The 23,648-nt window shown below is 44.8% G+C and overlaps 2 protein-coding genes across 13 annotated transcripts in view; one reads left to right on the plus strand and one right to left on the minus strand.

Annotated features, from left to right (window-relative positions):
- The window catches only part of CCAR2 (cell cycle and apoptosis regulator 2), a 42,055-nt gene extending 35,172 nt beyond the window's left edge, over window positions 1–6,883 (plus strand). For 4 of the 5 annotated variants that reach the window (XM_061593404.1, XM_061593406.1, XM_061593405.1 and 1 more), the window contains 5 exons: window positions 782–928; window positions 1,077–1,188; window positions 1,728–1,925; window positions 3,286–3,491; window positions 5,755–6,883. In XM_061593404.1, coding sequence (XP_061449388.1) covers window positions 782–928; window positions 1,077–1,188; window positions 1,728–1,925; window positions 3,286–3,491; window positions 5,755–5,811 — 720 coding nt within the window. In that variant the 3' untranslated portion in view covers window positions 5,812–6,883. Of the gene's footprint in view, window positions 1–781; window positions 929–1,076; window positions 1,189–1,727; window positions 1,926–3,285; window positions 3,492–5,754 lie in introns of those variants that run through there. The other variant, XM_061593409.1, reaches the window with a different exon arrangement.
- The window catches only part of BIN3 (bridging integrator 3), a 173,941-nt gene continuing 156,924 nt past the window's right edge, over window positions 6,632–23,648 (minus strand). For 7 of the 8 annotated variants that reach the window (XM_061593416.1, XM_061593412.1, XM_061593417.1 and 4 more), the window contains one exon: window positions 6,632–8,671. In XM_061593416.1, coding sequence (XP_061449400.1) covers window positions 8,525–8,671 — 147 coding nt within the window. In that variant the 3' untranslated portion in view covers window positions 6,632–8,524. Of the gene's footprint in view, window positions 8,672–17,827; window positions 17,957–23,648 lie in introns of all 8 variants that reach the window. The other variant, XR_009758752.1, reaches the window with a different exon arrangement.

Raw genomic sequence — 23,648 nt, forward strand, 5'->3', positions numbered from 1 at the left:
CAGAACTTGGAATTTTTCCATCCCAAGTTTTGGCCATGATCTGGGTAAGGAAATTGAGGAAGAGGAGCAGGAACTCTGGTTGGGGTTGAGTTCCTGATAAAAAGATCCTGATTTTTAAGTATTGTGCAGAAGTGGTCCCTTTTGCCTTGAGGTCTTTTTTATACCCGGGTGGACTAGAAACATGTGGCTTGTAAAAAGGAATGTTGGGCTCCCAGGATTCCATAGGAGCTGCTAGACTTTTCCATGGCTCTGCATTCCATGGTTTGGGATGAGACATCCTGGTGGATTTCTCTTCCTCAAAATCCTGGAGCTTGCTGTCTCAGGTTTCTTTTCCATAGCAGGAAGGGAGAGGAAGAGCACTCTTGATCTTTCCTGAGGTGCCTGTCTTCCTTATTACCAGTTTTAGATCAGTCCATGCTGCCCCTAAGGTTTCTTGACACTTAATGGCTGATTGGATCTCATTCTGGTCCAACTTTCTGTATGCAGCAGAGACTATCTGATATACAGCGGGATTCTTGAGTGCTCTAGTAAAGGGGCTGAACTCTGGGATCTGATATCTCCTAGTTGCTGATGCTAAATTGGCAATTTATAATAAGCTGATCTCACAAATGTGTCTCGAGTCTGCTGTGAATATGCGGCAGATGCCTGTCTTTGGTCGTGGGAAAGTTCAGTCCTTAACAATCGGCTATTCAAGGCATATAGTGAAAGCAAGTGGGATGATCTGTGGAAGGGAACAGCGGCACCTTGACAGGTTGAACAGCCTTTGTCTTTTTCTTCGTAGCCCAGAGACCTAGACCCAAGTGCTGTGTTGCCGTTGGATGCCCTTCTAGCCTTCATTTACTTTGACTTGAATTCCTGTGGCTACCTGCACAGGAGGGATATGGAAAAGATCCTTCTCACCTTGGGGCTGCATCTCTGCAAAGAGCAGGTGAGCACCAGCGTGATTTTGTCCACTGCTTTTGCTGGAGGTTTGCATCACTCTGAGACTTTCTTGATTAGCTCTGAGGGTACGAGGATCTGTTTGCGGCCTTTTCCAGTGCCATTCATGGAAGGGGGGGTGTCTCATCTGGTGGCAGGTGAAGCGCCTGGTGAACAGGGTGGTGACGCAGTTCATGTGCCGTTACCGAAGCCTCCGCTACAGCCGACAGGAAGGGACTGAGCCAGGCCCTGAGGAGGAGGAGCCATTGGGTAGGTACCCAGCACAGGATTGGAAAGGACTGTTCATTTGTATAGAGCTTCATGAATGTCTTGTATTTTTCCTTCTGAGCTAGAATTCTACCGTTTTTGGATGCAGCTTAGTTCTTATGCACGATCAATAACGTCTGGTCATCTTTACTGATCATCCAGTTACGTGTCGTCCTGCTAGGAAGCAGTCCTGACACTCTTCTGCCCCACCTTGAGATTCCTATGCACACTTGGTGGTGTACACATTGCCACTGGTGATTCTGCAGTGAGACCGAGAGCACAGCTGCTTCAAGTGTGTGGGAAGGGTTCTTTCCCATGGAATCTCTTTCAGTTCATCTGTGAGAAACATGCTCAGCTTTGGGACGGTGGTATCTGTGTGTGGTTGGAGGAAGGTGAGAATGGAGCTTCCTCTATGGGAGCGACTGGCAAGTGATCCACAATAGCTGTTTGAACATTTTTTCCCTGCCCTTGTTTCCCCAGTCCCTGTCTCTGAATTCTCTATCCCCAAACCAAGCAGAATGAATGTTGTTTTGTCCTCGTAGGCAACCTCGCTCTACTGTGCTCATCAACCTCTGTGACTGAGGGTCCTACCAAGTCTATTCCACAGACTCCATCTGGCAACCTTATTTTGTACAATGGGGCTGTCCTCAATGTAGGCAAACTGCTGGAAAAGGCGGAGCAGACAGAAAACAGCCGACTCTATTTAGAGAACAAAATCCACATGCTGGAGCTCAAATTGGGTGAGCGACCCATGTTCAGGCTTGCAGTGATGCTGTACACCAGGGGTGGGGAACCTCTAGCCTGTGGGCCTAATTGAGCCCACCACGCCTCATTTGGCGTGTGAGGCCATTTTGGCCGAGCCACACCCACTTGCCCTACACCTGACTTTGAGTATGATGTCAGCTGTGGGGCAGGTAAAGACTTGGTTCGGCCCAAAAGAGGGGCACCTGGAAAGCCCTATGCAAAGGGCTTTACAACACCTGGCAATCAGCTGATTATTTGATCTTGAAAGGCCCCTTGCAAAGGGCTCCAAAAGATAATGCCTTGCAAACTGCTCTGCAAGACCCATGCAAGCAAAAAAGTCACCTGATGCCTGGTAATTGACAAGTGTGTGACCCTGCACACCTGTCAGACTTGGCCCACAAGGGGTGGGGAAGATAATGCTATAGCTAGATCCAGTCCTCTACCCCAACAAGCTGCACCAAGATAGAATTCAAGTGAAAGTACCTGCCTTCCTTTAGCCTCTCAACAACGTTGAGCAGATCATTGCCTGCCCCATTGGGAGCACTTTCATACCTGAAAACCCCTTTGACCAGAATATATTGGACAAATGAAACCCAACAGGAATTGGATGCAGGAGCTAAGATGGCACCCAGAGCTATTGGGGCTGCAGTGATTCAAGGCAAATGTTCCTCGTCTGTTCTAGGCCACTTTCACCTTCTTAAGTTCCCAAGAATTTGAACTGGAGGCAGACAGTGGGCTAAACTGGATTCTCCTGGTGACTAACAGGAGTTGGGTCCATATACTTGAAAGGCCTCATTTGCATGACATGGTAAACCATCGTTAATGGTTTACTGTGTATGTGCCAGTCTCATTTCTCTCATGCACTCTAGCCAAGGTTTGTTCGGAGCAAAATAACCACAAGCAATCGTGATTTGTTGCCCTGCTTGTGCTAGGGGAGGAGCAAAACAGAAATTTATTTATTTATTATTTGATTTATATTCTGCCCTTCCTCCCAGTAGGGAGGATAAACTGTTCACAATAAACTATGGTTTACCGAGATGTGTGAACCAGGCCAAAGTGTTATCCAGCCATAGGGATTCTGCAAGCATGAGTGACTGCAGAGTTGCTAAAGCCAAAGGACACGCCTGTGGGCTCTTCCCTCAGTTTATACATCATGACCATGTATAAATAATTTCATTTCCAACTTGGCTTTTTGAGATACCTTGAATCTCTGCTCTTGCCCTAACTTGACACATGCTGTGTGAGTTCAGCACCATGACTTCTGTTCCTCTTGCTAGCTGGGAAATGGTGCTGCTCTGTTCTCAGCCTCTTGTGTTACTGCCTGGAATCTGATTTTCATCCTCATCATGCTTACAGAAGAAACCCAGATGCGCTTCTCAGCAACAGAGACGTCCAACAAGGCCCTGACATTGGAGGTGCAAGAGCTGCAGAAGCGCCTCACAGAGATGGAGGAGCAGTCCAAAGGGAACGAGAGGCAAAAGTCTTATTTCCAGAGGCTGCTGCAGGAGAATAAGAAGCGCCTGATCCCACTGCAGCTGGAAATCCAGAAAATAATTGAGAAGGTAATCAGGAACCTGAGGAGTATTTTGGTTGGGACAGAGCCTGTCTGGTGTCATGATGGTTTTTCAAGTGAGCTTCCCCACAGCTCTGTAAGCAATGAATTCTGGTGACGACATAAGGAGGAGCTGCAGACTGAGAGGTGCTGCTGCAGGGGTGAGACTGTGCTGGGACCATCCAGCGGCAAGCTTTTCCACTTGCTTTGCCCCCTCACCCATGCTCTTAGTGACATTTTTCTGGGGACTGTCCTTTACCCGGAAGATGAATGCTTTTAGTTAACTGTTGTTGCTTCTTAGAAATGCTAGGATTTTGTTAGCTTGATTTTTTGTAAATTGTATTATTTTTATTTGTATTTGTGTTTTTCTATTTGTGTGTAAGCCACCTTGGGGGCCTTTTTGGCCAAAAGGCGGCCTAGAAATAAACCATAACATAACGACGACTTGGAGAAGCTAGAAATGTCCATGTGTCCACAGCAACTCTGCTGTGCTGCAGCCATGCCATGTTGTCATAGCACAACAGAAGGCAGAGATGGGGGCAAGTGCCTTCATGGTCATACTTGGGTGAACCTGCTGTGAAGCCACTTGGGAATCTTTTCTGGCCGTGACTTTTGTCTCAAGAACAGGTTGTCAAAAGTATGCTGCTTGATTCTATATACACTTGCTTGGAAGTGAGTCCCATTAACTTCAGTGGGATTTACCCCAGTAGAGAGCCAGTGTGGCGTAGTGGTTAAGGTGTTGGACTACGACCTGGGAGTCCAGGGTTCGAATCCTCACATAGCCATGAAGCGCACTGGGTGACCTTGGGCCAGTCACTGCCTCTCAGCCTCATGAAAACCCTCTTCATAGGGTCACCATATGTCGGAATCGACTTGAAGGCAGTACATGTACGTTACAGGTGTGCTTAAGGCTGTAGACAGTGTAAAGTGCATGGCTTGATACAAATTGGGTCTACCCTCCCTGGAGTGTGCCTCTGACGTTGGTGTTGGGGGGGGGGAATGCTGTTTTACTCTTTGTCACTGGACCAAGCTGGTTTATTTCTGCCTGCAAATTTGGTCTAGGAAGGAAGAGGCAAGCTGAGGCCCTTGTCATCCAAGTCCTGCCATGTCTCTACTGTTGGGATGGGGAACCTGTGGCCCTCCAGATCTTGTTGTGCTCCTAACACCCATCATCCCCAGCTAACATGAAAATAGTCAGGGGTGGGTGGGAGTTGTAGTCCAGTAACATCTGGAGGGCCACTGGTTCCCCAGCCCTGTTCTACTTCTTAATTGCCTCTCATCACCATACCCCTTTCCACAGTGTTGGATGATGTCCTTTTTAAATTAGTTATATGGTAATCTCTGCAAATGCAGCTTAGCTCCAGAGTGAAATTTTGGATTTTGTTATGGCTTAGTACTGAAGAATAATTTAAGGGTTTCATCTGCAGTTGCTTGTCTGGTTCTAAAGTTCTTTACCCATCAATCTTGTTACACAAGAGATGCTCCCCTCCGCTTGGCATTTTCTTCTCTCCCCTCCACCAAAGCATCTTTTCTAGGGCTGATCTACACAGAGGAGTGATGTAGGGCAGCCTTCCTGGAACTGTACAACTTCAGACTGCAAGTGGGAGATTAAATACTTCAAAACAAAAAACCCACCACTACCTTTGTTCACAAGAAAGCAGAATCTTGACAAGATTGGATCCATTTTATCTTTCCATGGGCTTTCCAGTTTAAATGTATGTTTCTCCCCCTGCTGTGGTTTTTTTTTTAACATGAGGCAGTCCCGGAAGCCTACACTGTGTGACTTCTGTGTATGCATAGATCAGCTGTTAGACGTTTGCAAGACAAGCGTCTACGGTGACATCCATGCCATACATTTAAAACTCATGGCTTCCCCTAAAGAATCCTTGGGAACTGTAAGCCTCTGAGGGGTAAACTACACTTCTTTGGGGAGAACTATAAAAGTGATCCTAACTGCATGAAGTCAGTAAACTGCATAAAAGCGATCCCTAGGGCAAGGGTAAAAAGGTATTATCCCACAATGTTGTTCACAACTGTAATTGTGGCAATATCGTAATCCTGGAAATCCATCATAGTTTCTGCACCATACCTAAAAGCCATACATCACTTGTTCAGAGCTGACTTAACGGCTAGGGCTGTTTTTTATTTGATATTTCATTTGGCTTTTATTGTTGAACATAGGCCAAATCTTAGAGCTGGCAAGGGGTAGGAGTGAAATAAACTAAATGTTCACTTCTCTTATTGCTGTGCTTCTTTGTCTTTGCCTCTTCCAGACCAATAATTGCTTAGAAAAGAAGGAACCGACACCTACAGCAGTTTCCAGCAACTGACATTCTCTGGAGAAGCAGCTCAGCAAGGAAGATCTGTACCCTGGTTTGATATTTTTGGGCTGTGGGTTTGTGGTTGGGGTAAGCCTTTGAAACCTTCAACCCTTTTGCTGTCACATGAAAGGCTGGAGCTGGTGTTCATCCTAAACCATCACCACCACTCTCCGGCTTGGGGGTGGGGTGGGGTGAAGACCACTTAGCCTAAACTTGGCTTGAATTCACAGTTCATATGCTGGAGCCGCCATTATTGTTTAATGGATACCACTTAGGTAGGAGTTTTGATGGTCTTTTGTGTGAGTGGAGAAGCTACAATGCAGGTATTCTAAGGCAGCAGCGGCAAGTATCAGAAGGGAAATTCTTTGCCTAATACTGAACCTGAGGCAGTGGGAAATGGACAACAGGTGTCAATCGCACCAGAGGCGTAGGGCATGGCTAGCCTCTTTGTGCTGCATGGAGACTTTTTTCTTTTAAGCCCCCTCTCCATCCCCCCCCCGCTTTTGCTCAAGGAAGTGGCATTAAAAGGTCCTGTTGGAAGGCTGCAACATTGGCAGGACTTGAAACCATCAGACAGAACCATGCAGTGTCTCTTGACTTTATGTCCTATTGCTGGTACTGTGGGTTGGCGTTTGGACCCTTATACATTCATTACAGCATACTAGCCCTTCTAAGGAAAGTAATGCCATTTGATTCCCTCTAGGCCAGTTTTGAGTCACTCATTTGCAAGATGTAACTTTAAAGGCTCAGCAATCTGCTGTGTTTTTGCCAGCCTTCGAATGCAAGTGAAGTTCTGCAGTGCATTTAACTTCCATTTTGGGGAAGTAGCAGGAGGGCTGTGGTAGGTAGCTGATTGGGTCCCTGTGGTAGTGAGTAGTGAAGTAGCGGGGAGGGGGTGGCGGTCCAAAGCCATGGCTGGGCATGGGCTCTCCTGCATTAGGTACTGGTTACATCTACTGTGGCCACCTGTTCCCCCACCCTCAGGTGGTCTGTCTCTTCTGGATGTGTTGTTTTTAGTCTGTAACAACTTGTATTCACCTGGCCAGGTTCCCTTTTATAAAAGTCTCTTCCCCACTTGGAAGTCTGTGCTGCCTTATTTCCTTTTTAGGTCCTTTGCTTATGAGGTGAAACTCATCCCATTGACGGTTAAGGTGAAGTAAAGCACAAACTGTAGAGTTCCTGCAAGTACCTTCATCCTTGTTGCTTGCAAGGGGCAAGGAGGGCATTCATGATGTGGTGGCAATACCTCGTGTGGTTTGGTGGAGAAGCTGTTTTGGGGATGGTATTTCTGGCTGAAAGTTTTGTCAACAAATGAGGTCCTTCACCTAATTCCATAATAGTATTTTTAATACTTGCTAGTTGGATTTTAAATATCTAGTTACAGTTATAAAGGGAACCCATGCAGGTTATGATATAACCAGTATCTAAATGACAGTCTCCTCCCATGGTCTAAACAGGGATTGAGTGAGAAGGGACCATTTCATACTTACTACACTCTTAATAAAAATGTTGGACTACTACAGCAGGCCCTGTCAAGACTCATCTCATCTCTGTTCTAGCAAAATTAACTTTGTTCTCATGCAACAGGTGCATAGTGCTTGAATGTGGCATTTTCAAGCAGTAGAGGGCAGCATTGTGCATATCACCAGTTAGACAGAAAAATGGCCAAGAACAGGGTTTTTTTCTTTTTTTGCAGAAATAACATTAGAATCACTGGTTACAGAAGCACCTAACTCATGTCCTGATTACTTTGCAAGTACATGGGAAAGATTGCAGCAGGAAAAGCATCTCTGCTGGTTAAAGGGGGGAGAAACTCAAGAACCTCTCTTCCAGAGACACTTCTCCTAAGAGAGGCATGGGGAACCTCTGACTCTCCAAATATTTCTGAAAAACAGAAATGGCCGTCCTTGCTAGGGCTGATGTAACTTGTAGTTCAGCAGCATCTGGAGGGCCAGAGGTTCCTCATGGCTGCCTTAAGACTCATGACTGCCTTACTTCTCTGTGATTAGCTTAAGCTCTTGACTACAATACAGATAATCTTCACGGATTAAATGTAGTTAACGTGGCACAAGAAAACAGGTCACCTATTCAAGTGGTCACTTCTATAACTCTACATACAGCAGCTGTACAGGACCTAGTGGAGAATACATGTGGATGGCAGCCTCCCTTTGGGAGCAGAACACGCTTGAGAGTAATGTTAATACTGTACCTCAGTATAAATTTTTAAAGACCATCTTCTACTCAACAAAGACATACAAACCAAACAGTGTCACCTCTAGAAAAATGGCTCAAGTGTGATGACAAAATGTCTCTTAAAGGCACCAAGGCTTGATCCTGTGTTAAATGTGGTTAAGCACCAGGTCCCCCATTGCTACATTAACTGAGCTTCCAGAGACATGCCGTTTTGCTTATGCTGTGAAAGAAAGCATCATCATTTTAGAAGCTTGTAAATGATAGCAGTGTCTTATGGCAATTATCTGCTGTTGCCTAGTGCCAGCCACAGGCGCTAGAGCTACAAACATCCCTTACACAGTCCTCAGCAGTAACAATCCTGACACATCCAATCTTTGGAGGGTTGCAGATATGCCTTTTTATCTGGAGGAGTGCACTGCAAGGGGTATAAAGTTAGAGAGGATCAGGTTTTCAGAGAACGAGCAAAAAGGAGTCTCCACTCTTCCCACATAGCAGCAGCAGCGAGCTTGGAGGTTCTCCGAGTTGGAGTTCAGTCATCAGCCACAATAGAAAGGGCCCTCAGTTCATTAAGCTTGGCTTCGTTCTCCTTCTCCCTCTGCTCATCTGTCAGGCCAGGCTCATCAATCTGTTCTGTTAAATCACCAAAGATTTTGTACATTTCAGTGTAGTACACAACCTAGCGGGAAAAATAAGGAGTCCTGTTAGAAGCAGATCACCTCAGTAGTTGACAATCTAAACGACAGTCTCCTCCCGTGGATTAAAACTACTACCCATCCTCAGCACTCCTAAGAAAATACAGATGACGTGTATTGCAGCGATCGAAATCATTTCTAAATGCCATTTTAGAGCCAGCAACAGCTTGTGGCTGTCACTTGGTTAAAAAAATCATGATTGATGGATATTATGATTTTTAGTTGTAATTAAAGTTGTACAAAATTAGCATGTAAAAAGCCAAAGACAATAAATTTCCTTTGCTTTGTGTGTAGAATCTTAGAGGCACCCCCCCACACACACACACACTTTCCCTCCCATTGGAGGAAAGACCTCTTGACATCCCTTGACAGACTTGCTATCTGCAGTTTTACGAACCCTTTTATTAAAAAAAACACCCTTAATTTAAAAATCTGCTCACATTATTTGGCAGGAGCATCACTTTGGTCAAGTGATGTTGAGGCAAACGAACAACAAAACCAGGCAGGTTGGAGCTTTTGAGCAAGGCTTATGTATTTACCATAAAAATCAGGGGGGAAAAGGAAAGAACATCTTGCAATAAACAGCATTGTATATACCAAGGGGAAAAACTCTCATCAAGGCATGAAAAAGCTGGCATCATTGCAGCTGTGCCCGCAAAAAAAATCACCAGGTAGCCACATTGTTTTAAATATAAGGTCTGCAACATCTAGTCACTTCATTGGTTACATTAACTGATTTTAAGTATTTTGAAGTATTTTTTGGTATGTGTGTGTGTGTGGGTGGGTACTTTATAAATACTGCAGATGACAAGCACCATCTTAGAAATATTTTCATCTAGTGTGAGAGAAATGGGGAAATGTCTCTTTTAAACTGATGACTGCTTTTAGATGATATGCGCATCTGTTGCAACAAAGAAAACTGTTTTCCTTAGAAATATTTTTTCCTTGTGCAGATTTCTACAGATTACCAATTAAATGATCAACAAGTTTTTTTATTTTTAAATCACATGACAGTCCTTTAAACAGAGAGGACAGGTCCATGTCCAAGAAAGTGAGTTTAGTACCCCAGAGCACCAGGTGACTACAGAGAAACAAGATACACAGATATACTGTGCAAGTTTCAAAGCAGCTATGAGAAACCTTATGTGGGAGACAAGTCCTGAGAATGTATTCGTGTATGAGAAAAAGAAGGACCTTAACATTGCAAAGCCAGAAAGGCAACCTCTGAAAGCTTGTGTGTTCCTCCTTTCTTCTCCATCTTTTTCTTAAGTTGGATGAGGAAGGCCCCTGCTTGATCCCAGCTGCCATGACTACATCTTCACCTCTGAAAGGGATTGGTTTGCTTGGTCGTGATTAGGCAGTGACAAAACCCCTCTTCCTACACAGCCGTCTGGAGTCTTGCAGAGGAGGCAACAGGAGTGAGTCATGAACTCTGACCTTTCTAGCTCACAGTTAGGGGAAAATGGTGTTTCCTGCTCTCCTTCTGTAAGGTTGCATAAAAATGGTTTTAAAGTCATAGGAGAGAGGGACACGCACAGGTAAGGCCTAGCAGCTTAACACTTTCTTCCTTGGAAACATTTTATGGGCAGACCAAGCAGTGACAGGAAGCTGACTAATCCTTCCAACCCCCTCACAAAGTAGCTATTCTTATCCCCACATCCTAGACAGGTGCCCAAAGGGTGCTCCCTTCAAACAAGCAAGTTAAGAAGATTTACAGCTGAAAGGTGCTAAGCAGCATTTGCCTTGTGCTTAGCCCACTAGATGATACTGCCCTCTGTTGCTGTTACTGTCCCTTTTTTGCATGATCACCATAGCAACAGAAGCTGATGGGAGTAAGTAAGAAAGCTCAGAATCCCAGCTTTTCCATCACTGCTCCTGGTGCCCTGCAATTATTATGCAGGCTGCAGATTGCACGGTTGTTCCCATCTGTAAGCCACCATGAAGGAGCTTTAAAAAACGGGGAGGGGGGGGGCTTTTATCAGCTCAACATTTGACAAACAATGTGGCCTTAGCTCAAGTGGTCATTTTTTGCAGGAAGACATCAGACAAGCTGTTCCTCCAGATGAGTGCTGTCACCTATCCACAGTTGGGCTTCTGGTTTTAATTTCCAGCTTTGTCAGCAGGATAGTTTAGTCTCCTTTTATGCCTCCTCTCACTAGACCTATTGGTCTGGTAATTGTCCTCAAGTCACTGTACAATCCACTTTGCAGGGAGTCTTGGGCTAGAGCACCTCACAAGTGCTGCCACCCTTGCTTTAGTCAGGCTGTGGTCTGAAGTCTGTGTTGGAATGGGAGACCAACTGGGACCCCCACTTTTGAGTCCCATCAAATAAAGCTTGCCAAACCTTCCATCAAATGCTTCCAGCTGGGTATTGAGATTGTTGCTCTGCAAAGGACCCCATCCAAGAACTTCACCTGCCCCTAGCAAGGGAGTCCTCTGGTCCCTATGAAAACAACCTACACACTAGAGTTCACATGCCAGAAGGCAGCAGGAAATTAGCAGTAGTACCAACCCAACAAATCTGTCCTCAGCTATGGCATGTGACAGGAATAATGCAAAGACAGGTCTTGGGTTAGACAGGCCCCTCTGCTAAGCTGCAGCCCCCACCCAAATGGATCTCATCAGTTTAAGAGCAAATGGTTTGGGTACAGATATAAACACTATCTCCATGGAGACAGCCTCTCCCCCTCATCATTGCAGTGCATCGCCATTTTATTTTGACGGGAAGGCGGCTGCCTCTCCTTGGAACACCTAAATCTCAGCAAACTGTCAAGAGGCTGCACCCCTGCTCTTTAGTCTGATCAATTAGCAGCTTGGAGTGGCGAGTGATGGGCACCATCAGGAAACTCAAGTACTGAGATTTGTAGCCTTGCTTTCCCTCCTGCTCACCAGGTAACAGAGCTGTGCTTTCTGGTGATTCAGCAGGACTGCTGGTTTACACAATGACTAATGAAATCAAATCAGCAACAGCAGAACAACCAAAATAGGAAGAGCCAAAGCACTAGGGGCTGAGTGGGTAAATTGTATGCTATGCCATTATACTGCTTGGCTCTAAGAAACATATTGGGGGGGGGCTCTTATACTACATACCATATTAGTCAAATCACTGTTCCTTTCTCCCACCTCTCCAGAAGCTCAACAATAAATTTTTCTCTATACCTCTGCTAAACAGGACATAAACAGACTATTGTCTGAGCTGGGGGTTGGTGCTAATGCAATTAACCAGACTGGTGCACACATACACTACATGCGCTGATGCACAGGAAGAAGCCACAACCTCACACACCTTTCTCAGCATACAAGAACATTTTGTAAGACTAGTATCAATAATCTTCAGAAAACCACACATGATAGGCACCATCATGGTAAATGGCGGGATTGCCATAGGGGATGAAAATCCCAGCTGTCCCCAGTGCATGCACAGGCATGCGTGGAAGCAACACACCACAACGTAATGCATAAGAGGCATGTGCAAATCTCCCAGATTCCCCATTTAGCCCTCCCACTCCACATACTGAAAGTTACTGACATCTGAATCCCAAGTATCTTGAACAGCATGGAGGGAGAATGCTGCTCTCCAGTGAGGACGTGTGCAAAGCTGCTTCCACATTAACTCAGGGAGTGAGAGAAAGGATGGAAGAAAGCAGGGCCCTCTGTGTGCACACCACCACTATGGCCTTACACCTAAGTAAGCAAACTACTAGCAGGACTGAAATGATACACCAAACAGGGAAAATTGGGTATCCTGACTTGTGCACCTGCTTCCCACTAGTGCAAAGCCACCACTGGCTAAAACCACAGAGTGAATTGGCAATGATGCTGCCATTGTCTGTATAAACAAATCTGTAGCAGCTACAACTGGAGAAAACAATTGGACAGGTTAGAGGAGAAGGAATTCTAATGCAACCTCATTCCATCGTCCCCAAGAGACACCGGATGTTTTTTCAGTTCAGCTGACAGCCTGAACTGGTCAGGCTGCATACAAAGATGCCCTCACATGGCAAAGCATGGCTGTGGGGGCAGTGTGCACCCACACTTCCCCAACCAAGAATAATTACAGGAGAGCCAACAGGTGCACCTTCTCTCTCTCTCTGGCAGAGGAAAGACTAAAGCAAAAGCCCAGAGGAGGCATACTTAAACTCTGAGGTAAGAGCGCCTTTTGGGAAGATGCGTGGTCTCAAGACTGCCTTCTGCTCCCAATCAAGGGATGGGCAATAATTGAATTAGCAGGGACAGAAAAGGAGCCTATTGGCTTCCCAGAGCAGTGGAGCACTGGTTCAAGGGAGGAGACCAACTACCAAGTCTGCCACCCATGTGGTTAGAACACCAGGGATAGCCCTCCCATGATGCAACATGAGGATGCCACCTCAGTCAGCAGTGCAGAAAGTGAGGCATAGCTGAGTGATGAAACACAGAGTCTCCCATTCGTTTCAATGAGACTGCAAAGAAAAATTTCCCAGAAGACCGGTTTAAATTAGGGTGTGTATGGATGGATATTCACTAGAAAAGACAATAATGCTGGGAAAAACAGAAGGGAGTAGAAAAAGAGGAAGAGATGGATTGATTCCATAAAGGAAGCCACAGACTTGAACTTACAAGCTCTGAACAGGGTGGTTATAACAGATGCTATTGGAGGTCACTGATTCATAGGGTCACCGTAAGTTGAAATTGATTTGAAGGCACATAACAATGGATGGATACTCCTATCTGAGGGGAGACCCTTTCTGTTGGAGCACCCAGTCTGCGTGAACTCATCCTCCCCACCCCAGGGAAGCTCACCTGATTCCCACCAAGGATTTTTAAAAAAAATCCTGGACTTTCCAGAGGGGGTTTTCTCATGCCATTTTTACTGCTGCTTTCATCCTGCTGCCTTGATGTTTTGCTGATGTATATCTAAGAATTTTAACTTTTATAGGTCACCCTGCTATTTGCATATTGAAGGGCAGTGTAAAATCTTGCTAAATAACTAAAATTTGATTAAATTGGGGGCAGGGGGTGGAACTACTTGGACACTCCTCCCCCAAACACCAAAAACATCTTGCTTAGATGATACAGGACGTGACATACAAGAGAGCATTTCTTGTTTGGAGATGGGTATTTGGTGATAATGATTAATAAAACCTTGAGACAAACTAGCTATTATTCTTCCCCAGAAGCAAATATTTATGCACGTTTACTACAGCTTTCCTCACAGAGGGCAGTTGCCCCAACAGACTCCTTTTGCCTCAGTGGCAGAACTCTACATAGTCTGGATAGTGGAAGTATAATTCCCAATTGCTCACCAAATTTGTTCTATGTTTTTAACAAATATCAAGCCAGTAGCAAGCAAAAGAAACCAGTAGCCCTCTGCGTCTTTGAGAATCAGACTCAAGGTAGAGACACACTAGTGCGCTCACAGCCTCAGTATAGTTTTGCATTAGGAATGTGAAAGGAACTCCACAAGGGCCAACTATCTGTACAATAGTCACATCACATCCTCAAGGGGGAGGGGGCTGTCATGATTAGCAGCACTAACCAAGTAAGTCCACTTGAGGGCACCACACTCCACAAATTGGACATCATCTGCTGATGATTTAAGAACAAACAGTTATGCAGAAAACTCAAAACATTCACAAAGATTAAAAAAAAGAAAAAACAGTTTAACACACCAACACCCAACAAACATTATTTAAAATCCACTTTGGAAATTCCATGTTCCTGGGTAATGCTGATTTGTAACCAGACCTCCCATTCACCCACTATAAGTCTGACAGTTCCGTTTGGTCACGGGAGGTGTTCTGCAAGTTAAGAAAACCCTGAATTCTATGAGTCAAGTCAAAATGAATTATGTGCTGCCACCCCACCCCCAAATTTCTATGCAAATAAAACACTATTAATAAAATGAAAGGGTGCCATTTAATATCAAATCATGCAAATTTCTGTATGTTTCTGTATTGTGTATATTTTGAACAATATTTAAATCTTAAAAGCAGCAAGCATTAAAATATGTAAAGTTACGGGGGTCTGCACATCAAAGCAAAGCTTGCACTTAGAAATAAAGGCCACAAATGTGCTAATTACATACAGCACAGATTTTACTCAGAATAAATTATGCTAATTTGAATATTTTGCGGATCTCTTAATTTGCTTGCTTTCATTCAAAACTCATTGTCTGAGTTCTTGTAGAATTTGGAATCTTGAATTTTTAATTTGCAATGAGCAATACTGTATGGCAAGAAAAAAAGGTAGAAATAAAACAGAAACAGACTAGAAGAAGGGAGGAAGTAACAGAGAAAATGTGCTCCCTAAGCATAAGAAATGTATTTTTTTCAAACATACACGCCAAATCTTATGGGTGAGAAAATCTGTTTGATAAAATGAATGCATTCTGCCCCAGTGAAGAGGACTCTCAATTCCACATGCACAAAGAATGAATTTTGGTCACCCTTTCACATGACCAGTCCTCTGCCTGGAAATTTACAACGTAATCTTTGGTATCGCACAGAAATAAAACCTTCCACTTAGGAAACACAGGAGGGCCTCAAAGGCATAAAACGCCAATACCTATGTACCTCCTCCCAAAACCCAGACTTCCTACCCTTCCACCAACATGGTGTGTGCGCCTAGCTACATATTTGACGTGATATGTGGGCTTTAATATTCCTGTGTGTTCCTAGCATGTCTCCAAGACACTCCTTCACTCCTGTCTCAGGGCACTAGTATTCAAATAAAAAAGCCATACAAATTACAGCATGACCTGAAACCACCCAGTTTTCAAGTTACACAGACTAATGTAGCATATCTGTTCTTGGTGAATTGTTCTATGCAAGCAGAACACTTCCTCACCTTTCTATAGTACCAATGAGGGAGTGGACCAACTACAAGGCAGCACAACGTTACAGAACATGGCAGCATGCTAGCATTGTGGGGAGAAGACAATGGCACAGATGCTTCCCATCTGGGTGGAGACGGCTCCTTTTGCTTACATTAAGAGCAGTCACTCACACATGACACTGATCCCCAAGAGCTGGCAAAACTACACTTGATGCACCTGTTGGGAGCAAATATGTGCAAGTACATGCGACATGTATACATACACCTCCCCCTGCCGGCACGCACACATTTTCCAACTCCAGACATCTTAAAAATTCAGGAATGACTATTTCTAAAATCAGAAACTGATAAGAACAAGAAGAGAAGGATATGTTCTTCACAGGCCCCCATCAACGAGGGAGCACAAACTCTTTTCCTTTCATCTTCGTGTGGGAACTTCAAAGCCTATGACTGGGGAAATGCTAGGCTCCAAAAAGTCATATGAAGCTTCTGGGTGGGCAGAAGTATTTAGTGTTAAAACATTACCCTCAATATTCACCAGGGGAAAGGAGAAAGTTGCATCAGCCCTTGGCATCGGGTAAGATGGGTGCCGCAGAGCAAGTAGGTTTTCCCAAAATCCTTTGCAAAGCTGCAACACTTAAACTTTATACACGGGAGCAGCTGCCACCTATTTGCTGCATCTTGTTTCTCTCTCTGATTGAAGCACCATGGGCAGGAGGCATAGAAAACACTAAGGCAGCTTTCTCACAAGTGTACATTATACAACTAAGGTTGCATTGCAAGGGAGTTAAGCTGTTCTGCTAAACTATGGTTTAGCATTGCAAGAGCCTCAGGGTTCACACACCGCTCTCCCCTCTTCCTCTTGACATGGCCAGAAGGACACTGGAGGCATTGGCATCTGTTTTCACCTAACTGTGGTTGCTTCTATCTAAACCCAGAGTAACTGTAGTTAATCTTAACTGCATGTAGGAAAACAAGACATGGTTTACCAATCCTGGAATGCTTCCTTAAATCGTGGACATTATTATTATTCCTTTCAGGAGCTCAAGGTGGCAAATATGGTCCCCCCTCCCATTTTTTCTCTATAACAAACTTGTGAGGTAGGTTAAACAGAGAGAGAGAGACCCTGGCCCAGAGGCACTCAGTGAGTTTTATGGTTGAGTGAAGATTTGAACCCAGATCTTTCTGGTACTAATCTGACATTCTAACCACTACACCACATTGGGTCTCTGAAAATGGAAGCAAAACCTTCTTAGCTCTCCTTTGTGGTCAGAGGTTTTCTCAGGCTCATTGCTGTAGCTCTACACCATCCTTGAAATTTTAAACACTCCATGTAGCTTTCTTTCTGGGCTCTATTCCCTCTGAGGTATTTTTTTTTAAACTAAATATAATTTCCCCCACATCCGACATTTATGCAACACGAAGTGGGAAGGTTTTGAGGGAAGAGCAGCACAGGAAGAGCCCTTGTTTTGCTTTCTACATGATTAAGTCCATACATGTGCAACTGCAGCACGAAGAGAGTTTATGCTACGTTTCCTTGCCAGTTGGGAGTGCCAAGTGAAAAGGCAGTCAAGAAGAGCAGCCCCAAATTCCCTACTTTACTTTCCATAGTTCTTAGGACCTGGAACAGCTGAGTCAGTCAGCCTATTTTATGGAATAATGATAAAACAATTACAAAACTATATATGGAAAAATTAAGACCACACTGTTGAAGAGAGACTTTGACCACAACACTGTTTGTCGCTCACATTTCTCAGTTGCTAAGAAATAAAAGAGGTATCTTGGAGGGTGGCAAGGGAGGAGACCCTCTGGGCAGGAATCCCTAAACAATCTTGGACCTGTTAATAATCTACTAATGGAAACACAGGAAGCAGCCTTATACTGAGTCAGACCACTGGTCCATATACTGTAGCTCAGTACTGTCTATACTGACTGGCAGTAGCTCTCCACGGTTTCAGACAAGGGTCTCTTCCAGCCTTACCTGGGGATGCAGAATCGAACCTGGAACCTTCTACATGGAAAACAGTTGCTCTATGGCCCTTCCCTGTGAAGATCCTCCAGCAAGCCCTAAATTTAAGCTATACTTTTGTTTAGCACTTCTTCTAGGTGCTCAAAATGCATTAATACATTGGGTGGTAGCTAATGTTAATCCTACTCAGAGTAGGCCCATTGAAGTTAATAGACATGACTTAGCTCCATTAATTTCAACAGTTGTGCTCTGAGTATGACTTACCTGAATACAACCCATTATCTCAACACCCCCCTCAAAAGCCCTCTAAGGTAGGCCAACGGGGATGGGGGGGAGGTTGAAAAGAAAAGTCGCTTACCTCAAGCCACTGGGTAAATTCGTGACCCAGATGCCATTTCCCACAGGGTCTCGCCAGCTCCTTGTGAATTCTCTTAGTGGCTATACCACACTAACCTCAGAGATGGGAGAGCCAAGGATCCAAATTCAGCTATGGATAAATGTAACAAAACTTTGCGTACAGGACTGCCTTATTTTATTTTTCTAGCTGGTTCTGATTCTATGCAACCTGACATTAAAAAAAATCAAAATAGGTGAAGCGTTTGCTGGTAAGGAGGTAAGGGAAAAAAAGGTCACCTGCTTCATTTCTGTATCTTAGGGTGCTGCTATAGGCACAGAGGCAGTAAACAAACACTAGGAAGCACTCCGCTTTTTAGAAATCTGCACACTTTAAACAGTTTCCTAAAAGAACAGGGTCTCTCTCTCTCTCTCTCACTCTCTCTCTCTCACTCACTCTCACTCACTCACTCTCTCTCACACTCACTCACTCTCACACTCACTCACTCTCTCTCACACTCACTCTCTCTCACTCTCACTCACTCTCTCTCTCTCTCTCTCTCTCTCTCTCACTCACTCTCTCTCTCTCTCTCTCTCTCTCTCTCTCTCACGCACGCTCTCTCTCACTCTCTCTCTCTCTCTCACGCACGCTCTCTCACTCTCTCACTCTCTCTCTCTCTCTCACTCTCTCTCTCTCTCACTCTCTCACTCACTCACTCACTCACTCACTCACTCACTCACTCACTCACTCACTCACTCACTCACTCACTCACTCACTCACTCACTCACTCACTCACTCACTCACTCACTCTCTCTCACTCTCACACTCTCACTCTCTCACTCTCTCTCTCTCTCTCTCTCTCTCACTCACTCTCTCTCTCTCTCTCTCACACACACACACACACTCTCTCTCTCTCTCTCTCTCTCTCTCTCTCTCACACACACACACACACACACACACACACCTGTCCACAATGAGAGCAATAGGCAGAGAAACGGAGAATTCTGAAATTCCCTCAGAGAAACTGTCTAATTACTGCCCTCCTTGTGGGGAAAAATGGGGAATGTAGAGGGTGTGAATGTAGGTCATATCCCTGACCCTGAATAACTCCTTAAAATGTGCTGCTTGCCTATTCTAGAAAGTACCCCACAGTGGCTCTCAGGGTCAGTGCCCCATGCTCATTAACCTCCAAGGCTGGAAACACTGACAAGGTCTCCAATCCAAGAATCAAGGAAGCTCACTGGCCTAAGCCACCGGTAATGGGTGGGATTAAAAACAGTTAGGATGCAGCTGCTTCTAGTTTCATTCAGAAAACTAAGACATCTGCCCATTTCATTCAGAAAACTAAGACACCTGCCATGCACGTGCCCCTCCAATAAAAAAGGTTGCAATCCAGTGAGTGATTTTGACTCTTAACAAGGTACATGAAGAGAGGAGAACAGAAATAAGTTGTACAACACTGTAAAAAATCAAATAAACTTAATGAGGCATGGTTGGAAAGAGAGACCCTGTAAAGAATACTGGCTGGATAAATGAGCTGGCTGGAGGTGGCGCTCAGTCCATTTACAACTCGCATGTTTCTGGGCCTGAGCTCATTGCCGCTCTGATCTTAAAAGAGTGGGGGATGATCTGACAGGGGTGGGTTCCGGCTGCAGGCTAGGAAGGAGGGATTATGCACAGTTCTTTATTTAAGCAAACCCAAAAAAGGTAATGTGGTCTATTGTTTGCAGCACTAAGTTAGGACTCCTACGAGTTCTAGCTCATTTTCTTTGGGCAAGTTGTTTCTCCTCTGAGTTTGCGCCTCGTCTACAAAGGGTCCAGAAATCTGTACAGCCACAACACAGAGAATCTGAACTCATTTGGGGCTAAAATCCTACATGCCCTTACCTGGGAGAAAGTTCCATTAAATTCAGTGAGTTGTATTCAACTAAGTCCTACTCAAGTTAGTAAGGTCTAATAACTTTCATGGGTCTACTCTGAGTAGGATTAGCACTGAATGCCACCCAGTGGAACTGACTTCTAAGTAGACATGCATAAGGATTGCATTGTCAATCAAGTGGTAAATCTGAGCCTTCCATTTATTTATTTAAAAAGTCAGGTTTACAGTTCTCAAGTATAGTAGGAAAGAAGACCTATAGCATACTGGGTGATTTTTGTTGAAGAGTCTCAAAAATGGAGCAGCCTCTCTCAGACTTGGCCAGCAAGAATACCATCTCCCATACAGCCTGTTTCTCCCCACCCTGCCACCGCCATGGAAAATTCCGGGTTCTGCACTGGAAATTTTTTTCCAGCCAAAGTAATAATAAATAAATATTAAATTCTAGTATTAACAGTCAGCATAAATCACAAACTGGGCTTTGTTGGTTGCCGAAGTCTAGGCCTCTTGCTTAACAATCCCTCAAATAAATGCTCAGGTATCCAGCCTACAGCTTTGCTGGCGCATGTCAAGCCCCAGGTCTTTCAGGGGAATCAAGGAAGGGGGCTGGAGGAGCTTCAGCCCCCTCAGCTAGAGCAGCAAGGGGCAGAGCCAGAGGAATTTGAGACTTTTGAGGACACTGTGCCAATTCCCACGGACAGTCCTCCTGATGAAGAAGACGCGTCAACAGAACTGTTGGGGGAATCTCTGGCGCATGTGCCAATTCCAATCCCCCTGGATCCTCCACTTGACACTTCAAATGCTTCCCCACCTCCTGACCTCCAGCCTGCACCTATCCAGTCGGTATTGTCAGATGAGCCGTTGGAGGTGTGCCCTTGTGATGTTCCTATATTAATGTATATATGGTAAGTGTTGGTTGTTTAGAAGATACATGGTAAGTGGAGTGAAAGAGGGGGAGTGAATGGGCAGTAGAATGCGAGATGATTGGCTGAGTGTTTAAAATGGCTGAATGTATAAAAGGAAGAGTGAGAGTGGAATCTGGGGGGGAGAAGAGAACTGAGTGGGTTGCTTGGTGGGGTTTAGAGAGTTGTTTGCCAGGAGGGAGGTGGAGTTCGGATTAGTATTGAGTAAAACCATATGCTTATGTGCCTTAAGAAGAAATCTTGTTAATCTTGTTAGCTTTGTTATCTGTAATAAATACTTAATTTGGTTTACCAAAGGCCTGATCCTTGGCTGGGGTTTCACAGACCAGAAGGGAGGGTAAGGTAATGACCAAGGCTGAAGGGGAACTGTAACAAATGGTGGCAGCGGTGAAGAGAATAACAATACCAGTATTCAGAGTCTCTGGGAATACTAGTATTGGGACGTTACTGGTGGTTGCCTAGCAGGGGGATCTGTTAAGATCTGTGCTAGAGCGGGGAGAGAAAAAATAAAAAAGGACAGTCCGGACTGGTGGAGTCCCTGGTGGTGCCTAGTGACAGGCAGTAACCACGAGCAGGTAGGAACCTGACAGGGAGAGCCAGGGAAGGACGCCTCACACGTGGTGGCAGTAGCGGTGGGATACGAACAACAGAGAATCCAGATACAAACCAAAGAGAGTCCCAAAGAGACGTGGTGACAAAGGAGACTACGTCACAGGTGTTGGCTGTAGCAGTGAGATACGAATACTAGACAATCCCTAATAGTTGTGTGGCAAACAGAAATAACAAAACAAGATTACTTGTGAGAGTGACTGGCAAAGAGTGTGTGGCAAAGAGTGAGTGAACTCAAACACCATGGCTGAATACATAAAAATGAAAAGAGAGGAGCTGGTGGAGAAGTGCATAACATTCAATTTACCTCACGAGGGTAAAGGGGTAGATGAATTGAGGGTAGCACTTATAGGATTTGCTACTGCCCAGCAAAAACAACCGGTCAGGGAAGAGACCCCAGAAGGATATTTAAGCAATCCCGCTTATATAGAGTACTTGAGAGAGAAGTTGAAGATGGAAACTGAGAGATTGAGGATGGAAGGTGCAGAGAAGGAAAAACAGAGAGAGTTGGAAGCTAAGAGATTGAGGATGGAGGCTGAGGAAAAAGACAAGCAGAGGGAGTTGGAAACTGAGAGATTGAGGATGGAAACTGAGAGAATGAGAGTGGATGCGGAGATACAAGGGGAAAGATTAAAATTGGAAAGAGAGAAGTTTCATTCTGATGAAACAAGAAAGGACAGAGATGGAGCAAAAATAAAAATTACTCCAAAGGACTTTGCTGTCTATGAGCCTGGTCATAGCACCTTTGAAAAAGCAGCTCAGTTGTGGGGGCTACCTGAAGATAAATACATGCAGTATTTATCAAACCTGATCAAAGGGGAATTGGCTGAGGTATACCAATATTTCCCCTCAGACAGGCCCGTCACCTATGCTGAATTCAAAGAAGCAGTGTTTAAAAGATTCAGACTGGGGCCTGATTATTTTAGAAAGCTTTTCAGAAACTGCCAGATACAGACAGGGAGGTCTTTCGTGGAGCTGGGGGCAAAACTGATGGACATATTTGGGAAATGGCTGACAAGTGCAAAAGCTCAGTCTGTGGAGGAGGTGAAAAACCTCATGATACTGGATCAATTATACCATAAGTTACCACCAGAAATAAGGCTCCTGGTCAAAGACCGTTCCCCTACATCGGTGCAGGAGGCCGCAGAGATGGCGGATCACTTTGCCTCCAACAGAACTGGCTGGGTGGGGAAAACATCAAGAGATTTTAAACCCAGACCATATAACGCTGGCAGAAGGGATGTGGTACCACAGAGAGTGAGTCCTCCAGTAAAATCTGAAGGGCACAGGACACCCCAGAGTGGATCTGTGTACCCTAAAAGTGAGGAGAAATTATGCTACAAATGTGGTAGACCGGGGCACCTACGTTTTCAACGTGAGGTTGCCAACCCCATTAGTAATCCTGCTCAGACAAGGGCAGTGAAAACAGAGCCCAAGGCTTTAGAAACAGCAAAAAAGGTTCAGTTCTGCCAGATAAACTGGACAGAAGTAACAGACCTTGATTCAAGTCTGAGAGAGGAAGTGAGTGTACAAGGGGCAAATTATTGGGCATTGCTTGATACTGGTGCCGCTCAGACATTACTGAGGCCAGATTTAATAAAATCTGAGGTAATATTACCTCAGGAAACTGTGACTATCCAAGGAGTGAGGGGTCAACCAGAAAGTTTGCCTGTGGCCCTGGTGGATATGACTTGGAGAGGCCGAGAGGGCCGATATAAAGTAGGCATTAATGCCCAGCAACAAGAACCAGTAATACTGGGAAGGGATGTAATGGGCGCCCAAGGAAAGATCTATGTAGTGACCAGACAGCAAATTGGCAGAGAAAAAGAAGCCATATTAAGGGGGGCTGAAACAAACAGGGTGGAATCTGTTAACCAGCCTCAGGTCACCATAGCAACCACTAGCAGGCCTGCTGAAGGAGACAAACTGTATCAAGTGGTCTCTGATAATGATGAGGCAGATCAATTCAGGGAAGAGCTACAAAAAGATATAAATTTGAAGCAGATAAAGGAACAAGCTCTGACCCAACAGATTCCTTTCACTGACAAACTGAGGAATCAAGTTGTGTGTGAGAATGGGATTTTATATAGACTGTGGATGCCTGCTGAAAGAAAGGATGAATGTGAACCAGTGAAGCAATTACTAGTACCTAGCAAATACAGAACCAGATTGCTAGAGGTAGCCCACGATGTCCCATGTGCAGGACATCTGGGAATAAAAAAGACCAAGAGGAGATTGGCTGCACACTATTATTGGCCAAACATCTCCAAAGATGTAAAACAACATTGTCTATCTTGTGGAATATGCCAAAAGGTGGGAAAAAGTGGAGTAAAGACTAAGGCACCCTTAAAGCCCCTTCCTATAATTGGACAACCCTTTTATAGAGTGGGAATAGATTTGGTGGGCCCTTTTTCCAAACCCACAAGGCATGGCAAGA

The sequence above is a fragment of the Rhineura floridana genome, chromosome 12, assembly GCF_030035675.1.
Source record: "Rhineura floridana isolate rRhiFlo1 chromosome 12, rRhiFlo1.hap2, whole genome shotgun sequence".
In the NCBI taxonomy this organism is placed as follows: domain Eukaryota; kingdom Metazoa; phylum Chordata; class Lepidosauria; order Squamata; family Rhineuridae; genus Rhineura; species Rhineura floridana.